The sequence below is a fragment of the Synchiropus splendidus genome, chromosome 4, assembly GCF_027744825.2.
Source record: "Synchiropus splendidus isolate RoL2022-P1 chromosome 4, RoL_Sspl_1.0, whole genome shotgun sequence".
Taxonomy (NCBI): domain Eukaryota; kingdom Metazoa; phylum Chordata; class Actinopteri; order Syngnathiformes; family Callionymidae; genus Synchiropus; species Synchiropus splendidus.
This window is the reverse complement of record NC_071337.1, coordinates 1,214,187-1,226,915: the sequence shown is the minus strand read 5'-3', so window position 1 is coordinate 1,226,915 and position 12,729 is coordinate 1,214,187. Positions and strand designations below refer to the sequence as shown.

The window sequence follows — 12,729 nt, the reverse complement described above, 5'->3', positions numbered from 1 at the left end:
TTCAGCTGCCAAACCTGGACTCACACGTTCAGGGAAACATTCATCTCGTTCCTTAAACAAGAGCAGATCATGAAGCAGGTGAGGAGAAGCGACACCTTCGCTTTCAAAGAAAAGAGTCGGAGACAAGCTTCACCTCATCTGACGAGAGGCTCACCTGAAGGTCCAGTTCAGGAATGAAAGGTCCTTTGAAGCCCAGCAGGGACACGTCCTCACAAACCACCAGGTGGCGACGGATTCATTGTGCTCAGCGTGGAGCCGATGGATGGCGAGTGTTCGTACGTACTGCTCATGAAGCAGGTGAGCTGAGGGCCCAGGTGGCGCTGTCAGCCGTTCATTGAGAGGTGAGGAGTCGGACTCATGGCCCCGCCCCTTCATCTGCCGCCACCACGCCCCTTTTAAAAATAGACATCAAATCCAAAAATTTGATGTGAAAAACATGAACTATCCAAAACTTCAAATGAAGAAAATTAAAAGGACGTAAATTGAATAACTCCAGGTGGAGTATTCGCACCCTGGACCCACTGAGCCAGTGAACCCCGCTGCTTCTGGAGCAGTGGTTTCACTTCCTCACCAACTTCAAACCTCACGAAAACGATGTCATGACCAACTTGACGCTTGAAAACCAACTTGTCATCTGTGAATATTTACAGTCTGTGGGAGGGAGAAGCGCGGGGTGTGGCGGCGCGGAACAGCTGACTCACTTTGACATCATCTCCCTCTCAGAAACATCCACTCAGCTCAGCAGTGGAAGAGGACCGACGCATCTCGCAGGTCCTTTGATTCTCACTCCTCATTCTTGTCTTTCATTTCTTTTCTCTTTGACTGTTGAATGTTGGGGATTTTCCGTTCCTTGTTTTGTTGCTTCTTTAATCTTGTCTCTCTTCAGCGGCTTCAGATGTGACTTCACATTCAACTCCACTTGATGAAACGGAGAAGCAACATACAGCCACCAACTCGCCTCTGTGGGAGGAAAGCGGAGTGCCAGAGTCGGCTGATGCTGGAGTCCGACCTGAGCACTCGCCTCCTCCTCTCACACGCAGGACATGCGCTGGTCATTTTGAGGGCTTCTGTGCTTCCTTTGCGTCGTGAACTTGTTCCATTGGTCTGTGTTGACTGGAGAAAACAGAGACGCCAACGTTCTGGAAAGCAGTGTGGTGGTGACAACCGTCCAATCAGGACTGGCCACGAGATGGAAGCCATTAAGACGCAAGAAAGTGTCTGGGAAAAGGGACATTTTTCAGTGTCTTTCTGTTCAAACTGGCTGTCAAACAGAGTGAAGAAACTCTCATACGTGTTTGTGGAAGCGCTGCTGAATAGTCGACCGTTTTGTATCGCCGGCACCGCAGCACGGATCTGAGCGGCTGCTACAGGAGATGAGCCAAGACAAGGCGGCCACGTCCTGTTTTTCTGGAAGCGGTTCACTGTTACATGAAGGACCACTTGGTTTAAACGCCCCGACTTGTGAAAACACACCGAATATCGGCTCAGATCAAACGCCTCATATCGTGTTTCAAAGCCAAGAACTGCGCCCTCTAGTCTGCTAACATCTTCGGATTTCTGCGGCGAACCATCGTCTTTAAAGAGAGAGCACCACCTGCTGAGCTCTGAAAGTGAGGAGGCTGCTTCGCAAAGCTTCATCAGTGCAGCGGGGGAACTTGAGTGAGAGACACAAGACATTTAGCCGTAGCAGAGAGCGCCACCTACTGAGCGCTGACAATCAGGAGCCTCATGAGCCGTTATCACGACTAGCGATGGCACTGTTAGCCTGGCTTGCAGGTTCCTGTGGGACCAACCTGGACCTGCTTCCGCCTGTGTGGGTTTTCTCTGGGGACTCAGGTTTCCTCCCACCACCACACAGAGGTTCCAGACTCCAGAGCTGGGCAGCAGACGGGACTGAATGAATGGATCTGCCTGCTTCCGCCGAAGCGACGTGACAAGAGAAAAACACTGCGATGTTTAAAAAAAAAAAAAAACCTCCTCAGAATCCTCGGCGGCGAGGCAACGCTCGAGCGTTTAATCGTTGTTGACACCGTTTGGATCCGGCCGCCTCAGAAGCTGCGGCAGGATCAGAATAATCAACATCTCTGAGCAAACAACTTGCTGACAACACTTGTGTGTAATCCGCCCGTAACGTCTGGCGGCCCGGCTGCAGCAGCGCCACCTCACAGACGGACGGACACCTCCGTGCCCCCAGCCTCGCCCCTCATTTGTTCCCCTTTATCGCCGCCACGGCGGGACGACATGAACCCAGGTCGCCAGGCTCGGTCCGGGACTCGGCCAAGACGGGATTCCTAATTGCTCCGAGAGCAGATTTCTCATCCCAACTTGTGCTAATGGGACACGAAGGGCGGTGATGAATTGCTCGGCCATCTTTGAGTTGGTGGCTGCTGACTGCTGGTGGCACCTGGAATTAAGAATGACGTCCGGAGGAGGACCCGCCCCCCTGCTCCGTGACACGCAGCATGGATCCTGGGTCGGTCGCAGCAACAGATCTCAAACCCACCGGGAAACATTCATGTCTGCCGTTGGTTGGAGCGAGAGAAACGAGCGCCTCATCTCTCCGGCCAGAAGACAGACGTGAAACAGGAACATATATAGATATATGAAACAGTTGTTGTGTGGCGTCTGCAGGGCTCTTTACGACTCAGGGGGCGTTTCAAACACGGACTCTGCCCCAGGTGGAGAACAACACACGCTGGCCTTCCTCTCTCTCTGCAGTGACTTGTGAACCCTGAGCCCTTCGTTCTTCTCACGTCACCCTTGGTTGCTCTAGTCCTCTTCCAGACAAACCCCATCCTCCGTTCGTCCATCTGGAACCTGATTTAAAGAGCCGCAGCAAGTTTCATACAGAAAGGGCTTCTGGGTAACGGAGGACCAAAGTGAGCGCAGCTGAATCGGAACATTTGGGGTGAATTTAAGAAAGAAAAAGTCACCTGCCCTCGATGATGCTCAGGTGTCCCGGCTGCCAGGAGCCTTTCCACCTCGACGCAGTGAGGACCCCACCATCCAGGGTGCACTCCAGGCCTTTCTCTGAACACACTCACCAAGAGTCAAGTCAACTTTGACCACTCTGCCACTCGGCCTTCCACCTGTCACACTGATCAGGCTTTAGCTAGAGGGGCGTCTGGGTTTCTGCGCTCTTTTTCCACTGAATATGATAAATCCGCCGCGTCTCAACCCTGAACCAGCACCGAAACCTTGGCCAGCGCGGACGCCATGTTTGTTTACGGCCAAATCTTATTCACATCTGGTGATTTGCAACACTCGCATTTTCATTGGTCGACACGGCACGGAAGACGACGCGATCAGTGGACGCTGATGACAAGAGGAAAAGTCAGGTCAGTTCAAAACTTGAAACAACTGTTTACAAAACCAACTGAAGGTCTTGTCATGGGACGAGCCACATGGCGACCGCGCCGCACGAACTCTCTCTTCTCGCTACCTGAGAACAGCGCTGGGAAGTTCAGGCAGCGTTTGTCAAACAACGTATGAACGACTTATTTTACAGAGAACTATTGACCGTTACTGCTGTCCTTTAATGTAAAGGATAGGAAACGTTTCCCAAATCTTTGTGTGAAAAATGAAAAAGACAAAACACCACTCAGCTTCTTCCTGAAGGAAAAACAGGTCAGAACAGTGTGAACGTTCAGAAAAGCCCAGCTGACACAACACAACTGTGCTTGTCTTGCATCACTATATGAAGGAAGATGAACAGAACTATCGTCGAGAGTCAGAGTAATAATTATTCATCAGGCTGAGTCATCTGAAGGAGAGCGTCCCGTCCTCATCCCTCCATCAGATCAGGAGAGCGAGGAAGAGGCTCCAACACCACCAAAGAAGAAGAACAAGTGCATCTGCTGATTTAGACTTTGCTCCAGACGCCCAGCTGTTTTCTACATGAGGAATTTGTTATTGTGACAATATTTATGATATTTGACGCAATACGTTTGTATATGTTTTGATAAAGTTATACGTTACCTTTGCACAAATATATGTTGACAGCGTCTTTTTTTTCCCCACACAGCAGGTGATGTTGGTGGACAACACTCGTCCGAGTGCGTCGTGGTCTGGGGGTGGAGTTATGGGCTGGGGGCGGGGCACGTGGGCGTGGCTATGGACACTGTTTCAAATCCGAGGCCTTCCCCTGGATCATGATTCACCACCTCTCCTGTGAGTGAAGACGGGCGCAGGGGAGGAGCTCTTCGAGGGTCTGAGTCCACAGCAGCAGCTGAGCACACTCGCTCGTCATCTCGTGTCTCGGCACGGCCCGTCACATGCGGGTCACGCATGCACACTGAGCATCAGGTACCGTCACTGTTGAGGAAACATTGAGCTCTGGACATCAGCGAATGCTGTGGGTGAGGAAACCTGACTCAAATGAAGCAGCTGTACGGCACAATGGACGGCTGACTTACTACGGAGCCCTGTCTGAACAATTCACCTTCTAAAACCCCTGGTTCTGACCTGCGGAGCCTCCTGCCTCACAGACTTGCTGTGTCCCTGCACCGGGTCTCGGAGGCTCCGGTCCTGGATCGAACCCTGCTGAAGGTCCCTTGTACTGGCTTTGAAGCCAGAGGAGACCGGTCCTCCTGGGTTGCTGCACCCGAGCTCTGAATGATCCTCTGGTCTCTTTGACTCTGTGGAAGCTTTGAAGAGCAAACTTAAGACCCACGTGTTTGTGCACCTGTTCCAACCTCAGCAGACGACGGATTGTTCTGACCAACTGGTTCTTGTCACTTGGATCATCACTGTCTATTCAAGTTTATTGTGTTTGGTGCGGCACTTGGTGGCGTCTCTGGTCTGCGGCTTGCAACAAGGTGCTACCTGTAGGAGCAGGTTCCACCTCCTTCGTCCTCACGGTTGGATCTGGATGCATCATGGGGGCAGACAGACAGACACTCTGGACTCCCCACGGGTGAGTTTGGGGAAACTCCCTCAGGCACGGGAGGAGACGAGCGCGCGGTATCTAAGATTCAAGCCGTCGACCGACAGCATAGACTCGTGTCACTCCAGTGTCCAGAGACCAAAACATCCGTCGGACCAAAGCCTTTCTCCCGGACCCGCCGTCTTCTGCCATTAACACGTGCTCGTTGTGGAAAACTGAATGATGCATCGTCGCCGTTCCTTCAGAGCGACCTTGAAGATGAAGCAGCATGTTTACCACGGACCTCACGAGGGTCTTCGATGCACCTCGGCAGCACGTCTCATAAACCGCCCTTCAATTATACATGAGGGAAAACAGGGGCCGACAATTGAGCAGCGTGCGGGTGTGTGTGTGGTGATCTGGGTGCTAAATGGGACGTTTACTTGTGTGGCACATTCTCACGAGTTGATGAAATATTTAGATGCTCATCATCAGTTTTGGGCCTCAACAACTGATACTGTGCTGCAGGTTCCTCTCTCAGGCCAGATCTCATTTCCACTTCAGCCGCCGTTAATCGGCTTGGTTCAAGAGACAGAGTCAGATGAGTCAGAGTCAGACGAGACAGAGGAGTCAGAGTCAGACGAGACAGAGGAGTCAGATGAGACAGAGGAGTCAGAGTCAGACGAGACAGAGGAGTCAGATGAGACAGAGTCAGATGAGTCAGAGTCAGATGAGACAGAGGAGTCAGAGTCAGACAAGACAGATGTCAGAGGAGTCAGAGTCAGACGAGTCACAGTGAGGTGATGAGAGATGACTCGACCAGACCGGCATGTGGAGGGGTTTGGAGACAAAGTTCCGGAGGCCCAGTGGTTTGAGGAAAGGAGACAGTTGGAACAAGAATGTTGGAAGTGTGTGTGTGTGCTTGTTGATACTGCCTTGTGGGGACCAACGCCTGTGATTCCGTGAACCAAATGGTTCCTAAAAAAAAAAAAAGGGCCAAACAGCAGACAAAGTTCGGAGCGCACGGACACTGCTCCAAGTCACTTGTCGCGGTGTGAATGACAGGAAAGCCGAGACTTGAGTCATTTGCTCATTTTTATTCAGCAGATTTTCAACATAACGCAAAGGTCCGAGATGAAGGAAGCAAATTGGAAACACTGTTTCTGCGACCAAGACAGAAGGAAGAGAAGCGTTCACGGAGGAAGGGAGCGGCGCTGCAGACGGAGCAGCACAGGTGACAGAGTCGCACGTCCCAGACGGAAAGGAACTCATGGTTGGTGGTGGGCGTGGCTCCGCCCACTCGCTCCGCCGATGAAAGTCCACCTTGAAAGATTTCATGACCGTTACGTGGAGGCTTTTAAAAGACCGGGACACCGGCGCGGGTCAGAGGAGGCAGATGTCGGAGGTGAGAGCGCGTGATTGGCTGAGACCGAGTTAAGAATGAGACAGTCGTGGGTCAGGGGTGCGTTTGGGCGCCACCCCCTCAGGTTTGCTCGCGCGGTCAACGGGAGCCGGTTGAGCCGCAGGAAGTCAAAGTGGAGGGTAAAAACGTGGGATGCTTGTAGTGGGTTTTCTGTCCAGTGAGTCACCCGTGTCTTTGGAATGGTGTTGATTGGATGCTTTTCGTTTTGTTCTTTTCCTTCCTTTAACGCCTGTAACCAAACTCGTCGGCGTCGTCGGCGCGGAAGTCCCCGTAGCGCCAGATGTTGAGCTGGTGAGGAGACAAGACAGAAGGGCAGTGGTTACGGCGGGTGCACATGACCTGCGGGGGAGGGGGGTAGGAGGGCGGGGCTCACGCCACAGCACCAGCCCAGCAGGTGGCGTCCACACGTAGGAGCGGCGGCCCATTCGCGCCCCTCATCTCTGTACCGTCATGCTCATTAGCAACCGCGCTCACTATCACCCGCTATTAGACATGAATGACAGAAGCAACTGTGAGGGGCGTGTCTCGCTCACGCCGCCTTCCGACACCGAGGAGCCTGTTGTCGGGGTAACGGAAGGAGCCGCAGCAGACTGGTCACTGCCAGCTGTGTCTTTCACGGCGCTAAATTTAGACCTAAAATGCTCCACCAAAGTCATGTAGGAGGCGCAGAGTGAGGCGCGGAAATGCCAAACAACTGATCACTCTCAAACTGCATTCTGGGAGATGAGACCAAGTCATGTGCCGGCGTGAGCTCTGACGCACAGGTTCACGCGCCGCACGCAGACATGCAGTCAGTGTGTGGCCGGCCCGTCCCTCTGACTGCAGCGTCTTTACAGTATGACAGCATGTTGACTGCAGACACAGCTCCACGTCTGCGAACCGACTGTCAGCAGCAGGAACAGAAGGCGGCGGCAGACTTACCCTGGAACTCTTGGCCGACTCTTGACTGTTCAGGTACTCCGTCACCTAAAGCACAAAACACCAGTATTAGGATCACACGGCGGATTGACAGGACAAAACAGAACTTTGCAACCCGACTTTTCCACTGCTGATATTTCAACACTTCTGTGCGCGAGGGACTCCGACAGGCAGCAGCAGCATCCGCTGATGATTCAGCGACTTAAACCGGTCCTTTCTGATGCAAGCACACACACTGTCACCAGAGCTGGAGAAACATGGCCCAGCTCTCGGACCTAGCTCTCAGCCCAGCTGCACCAACAGTGTGCTCTCCAGACAGCAGGGAGCCTTTGTCAGTGCAGGAGCTCCTGCTCCTCTGATCCCACTGATGCAGCTAGGATGAGAACAACAACAACAAACATGGAGGAATCCTCCCTGAACCAAAGCAAAGAAAAGCATCTGTTTGCTTTGGTTCAGGGAGGTTTTTCACTACACAATGACCAGGGTTTCCACCACTCTGGATGGACTTGGAATTCTGATAAAAGTCAAATTCTGATAGTAGTATTTAGATAGTAGTAGTACTGAAGTATTTTCAAGACATTAAAAGAGCTTCAGTTGAAATCAGGTGATATAAAAACTTGAACATCGTCACCATGGTGTTTCATTGTGCTGTTGTCAAACTGATGCAAAATAAAGAATATTGTGTTGTTTAACTGTATGTGTGGCTCCATCACTAGTTTCACTAATATACCACGTTCATTCACATGGAAAAATGTGGCCTCTTCTGGCAAATATTCTGATGCCATTAAACGGAGATTAATTCATCACAAATTCTCTAATTCATTCGATTATTTTCTTCAATCGAATCCCAGCCCTAGTTCTTAAGAGTCCAACTCCAAAACTGACTCGATGGCATCTTCAGGAAACAATGGGACGAGGGACAGTGTGTTCTGGATCACCACCTGAGTCACTCAGTGTCGAGAGCTTCTTCACTCCGACACTGAGTGTGTAGTGCGAGCAAGTTCCCAACACAAGTGCCACCTGCTGTCCAACTGGGAAAGCCAACTGGAGTTCCTTAGTGCCGTGAAGCACTACGAGTGACTACAACAATGTGCAAACTTCTTTTGACTTTATATGAATGTATATTCCATTTACAACACAATAGTCAGCCAAGTTGGTCGACCTGTGCAGGTCATGTGCCGACTCGTCGACAAACTACTATCTAGTTTAGCTAGTTTTCTATGAACATTTTTCATTTTAAAAACAGAAAAACTGTGTCGTTTTATTTAACTTGACACTCAATTTGAAGTTCCCTGATCTGTCGGAGTCATCACTGGTCCAGACCTGTGCGTCACCCCAGTGCGAGTCTTCTTCAGAAGCACCTCTCAGATGCTGGTGACCACTTTCAAAGCTGTCCTCCACTGGTCCCAGAGCAGATGTGGAACTGCTCAGCCACTTGGAGCCAGTCAGGAGGCTCAGATGAAGCTGTGGAGGTGTCGGCCCGAGGACCTTCAAAACACACCTCCACATTCAAAAGGCTCTTTCTTTATTGACTTGCAGCCACGTGATATTGTTCGATAAGGCGCTAATACACTCACTGAAGAGTGATGTTAGTGACTGCTGCCATCCGAACATGCCAGCACAAGACATCATCCTCTTTTGAAACCGTCTCTCTGTTTCAGGGAGTTTTGGCTCCAAACATCTTTAGCTCTGGTTCAGAACAGGAGCTGGGCCTTGAATCGTCTGGACTCTAAACTAAAAACACCATCTCTGCGCTGCAAAACCGGTTCATACTTTCATTCGTGCAGGCGTCAGCTGCGCCTCTCAGCAGCGATCAGCTCTTCTATTGACTCGTTCCTAGGCGTAAAACGGTCTCGATGTACCGAGTCTGGTCCACCTGATCACTTTTGACCTTCAACATCCTCGTCTTCACAACCTGAAGAAGAGGCTGGACGCAGAGAGAGCTGGGGGAGTTGAAGGCATCAAGTGTTCTGGCCACCTGGAAACCTCAGCACAGACTTGTGACCGGTGACGGTGGAGTCGGGGCCCGGGAGGACTTATCAAGTGGGGGCAACAACAACATTTGAAAGTCATTGGGAGCGTTGCGATTGGCAACAGAGGCAGATAATTAGCGCTTATCTCCGACAATAAAGCTCCTTATGAGGAAGAAAACCACTTCAAAGACGCAGCCAGCAAAGCATTCACTCTGCTCCAGTAATAGATTCAATTGTGCACCGTGTTTGTCGGCTTATTATAGTAGCAGATGAGCTCGGGTCCACGCTCGGGCGCGCGCGCGCGCAGGCAGGAACAAGAGCGGCAGATGTTGTGTGGGGCGCGGAGTGTAATTGCTCAGCTAGTAGCACAGGCTGATTTAATAACACAGGGAGACGTGCAGCTGGACGTGTGTGTGTTGCTCCTGCCAAGTCAGGACCGAAGAGCCGTGGTGGCCATGTGGGCGAGCAAGCCCCGGACACGGGACTGGGAGGCCGGGGTCACCTTTAGACATCTACTTTAGACAGAGGATCGCTAAGGTCACGCCACGAGACCCAAAATCTGTTGATGTGACCCCTGACCTGTCACTCACTGTAGTGTTTCCACCAGAGTGAGGTAGCAGCTCGACGTGGCCCAACTGTGCTCTCTAACCCTCCAGCAGTCAGACACCACATGCAAGTAGCTGCACACCAAAATACCACTTCAAATGTTTGTATCTGTCAATGTACAGCAAGTTGAAGTTGACAAAACGGCCACCTCGCTTGTTTGCCATTAAAAAAAGGAGGTGGCAACACAGTGCATCAGTGACACCATGCTTTGTGGCGTCAACAGAACTGTGGGCAAAAGGAATCTGCAAAACAGAGTTTGGGGAGTCGGCGCCAGGCTTGTCATTTTTAAAACTAAATGACTCAGAAATGGATGCGCATGCTTCTTTTACACCTCAGTCTTTCTTCTCTGTGATGTAACACCATCAGGTCCTCCTTCACAGTCCTGGTCATCACTGGTTCCACTCCTCTTCTTCGTCGTCGTCGTCTCCAACACTCCTCTCCACAAGCATCCGGCCTCCCTCACGGTCTCCACACCGTGGTCCTCTGACAGACTCATTTCTGATCTAGCCACGCAACCTCAGTATCTTCTGACATACGTCCTGGAAGCGACCACAACTGCCCTGTCAGGTTCCTCTTCCCTCTAGCTGCAGTCTCCACACTGGACTTCTCCAGTCTCTACGCCCCTCCTGGGCTTCAGAAGTGACTCCAGGTGTGATCCAACTCTTCTCAGCCAGAAACAGAGGTCAGACTTCTACAGCACGTCCAAGGAAGGAGGCGAGCAGTCGGGGCCTTCCATTCTCTACATCTGAGCCTGAGGCTCCATCATGACGCTGAGCACCCCACATTAAATTTGATTTTTGGCGTTGCTTTACTTGATGAAGAAAGCCCACAGCAATAAAGCTTTAGCTTCTTGAGGCGAGAAATGATTAGAGCTGTAAATGATCACAAGATTAAGAGGCAGAGAGTCGAAAACGTGGCCGATAGAAATCGCGCTGAGCTCAGCAAATGATAGTGATAATTTTGAAGCTTGACATGAAACGAACACAACAATATGGACAGATAAGGCGCTTGAGTTCGGCGCGAGGCGGCGAGTCTCAGCGTGTGGTGAGGCGGCGAGTCTCACTGTCAAACAGGAAACTTTCCCCGCTCACTTCTGCAGCTGAGTGCAACACGCCATTCAGCCAGTCCTCAGCTCCACACAGCAAGCCAATTGTTTTCCAGCGCCATGGACTCGATAGCAGATCTGTCTTTCCTTGCTCTTCCATCAGCGCTGCAGAACGACTCAGTTAAGACACAAACAGGCACAAAAACTCATTAGGGGTCGACTTGAAGTGGGAGAGGAAAAGCTGTGTGTCACATTCGCCTGAGCCCAGTGAGGACTGAATGGCATGGTAAAGAAGAGAAGATGATATAACGAGCCAAATAATCCTTGTCAGGAAGAGACGCCGGCTGCCAAGAGGAGACCATGAAGGTCAGCGAGCAGCCAGATGAAACCACCACTTCCACACATGGAGGCGACTTTCTCTCTGAGACTTCAGTTGATATGTTCAGGGGTAGAGTCACCAAGAGAGGATTGGACACGCGCTTCAGTTTGGCCGCTCGCAGAACAACAACTCGCCACCAAACAGGTTGGAAAGGTTGGTGCAAAAACCGTAGAGACTACGGATTCATAAACTGCTCAAGCATTGCTTTTAATGTGAAGGAGGAAAAACACAAAGCTCTTCAGAGACCCAGAGGCCGTACTTTAAAATGCAAACTGTGGAGAAAACATCGCATGGTAAAAACGTTTTCTTGTCCATGGCTCCAGACTACTGCAGCAGTGAACCAACACACAGCACCAAACGCGCCTATTTCTGCCTGAACAATCGCGGGGAGTCGGGGTTTGTGCGCCCTCCCCACATCGACATGTGGACACCACAGACCGTCTCGGAGAAAGACCGGGATGAATCAGAGGAAGAGGACCAGCAGCGACTTGAAGAGGGTAAGAAAGCAGAAGGCAGCCAATGATGGCATGCCCGTCTGGATGGCCCCACCGAGCGGCCATATGTCGGGCAGATGCCGCGTTTGGCCAATACTGGGCCACGGACACTGGCAGCAGCAGAGTTCTGAGGGAATACGCCGCGAGCTGAGCCTCCTGCTGGGACGCTCAAGAAGAATCCACGCCAATCCCATCGAGAAAAATCATTTCTGTTCGTGGATTTAAAGACCAAACCGAGGTGACCACAGTTTCATGTTCGATTTACACAAGTACGGCCTGATTGTTCAGCTCCAGCCATCCAACTTCAGACTCATGCGGACAATCGTCAAGGCCACCACCATGAAACATGACCATGTGGCTCAAACAAGTTTTGCCTTCCATTATTAAGTTAGGTTTTTACTCCCCACAACAGCATCAGTCAGGGAGAAGTGACAAAGTTAGGCTTGCGTTTCCAAACTTTCTTCCAAACTGTACTTTCAGATGGCTGATATTTCACGAGACGTGTCAAAATACAAAAAAAAGAAGCGTGTTTTTAGGGTGAAATCTGCTCACTTAATGGAAGATGAATGTGGACATGTGCTGTGTTTTGTAAGATGAACGACAGGTGGTGTGGATCTGGTGTTTTGGCTCCGATCATCGCGTCTGCCTGCCTGTGAATCTGTCCACCGCTCGGCAGAGAAGCCAGTGTGTGTGTGTGTGTGTGTTTCCTGACACTGACCAGTATGCTGAGCCCAGGTGGCGCTTTTTGGGAAGCACGACGTGAAAGTGATGGATCTCTGTGAACGCTAGCGCAGCAGCTGTCTGACAGGTTGTGCATGATCTGGTGCGTAGGTGAGCTGACACGTCTTCTGATTTCACAGCAAACCAGAGAACAGCGAGTCAAAGTTCCAGATCTGGTTCCGCGCTCGCTGCTCAGGCGCTGCAGACGTTCGAGTGTCAGTAAACACAAAAGCCAGTCAAGTGCAGCGATAAGAGCCGCCCGCTGCCTCCGTCCAGCTCCTCTCATTAATAGAAACGAGTGAAACGC

General features: G+C 51.3%; 1 protein-coding gene across 1 annotated transcript in view; it reads right to left on the bottom strand.

Moving 5' to 3' along the window:
* Positions 1-5,932: 5,932 nt before the first annotated feature.
* snd1 (staphylococcal nuclease and tudor domain containing 1) overlaps positions 5,933-12,729 on the bottom strand; it is a 135,161-nt gene continuing 128,364 nt past the window's right edge. Inside the window, exons 24-25 of the mRNA XM_053861858.1 lie at positions 7,209-7,253; positions 5,933-6,575 (exon numbers count right to left, since the gene is read on the bottom strand). Coding sequence (XP_053717833.1) covers positions 6,510-6,575; positions 7,209-7,253 — 111 coding nt within the window. The 3' untranslated portion in view covers positions 5,933-6,509. The remainder of the gene's footprint in view (positions 6,576-7,208; positions 7,254-12,729) is intronic.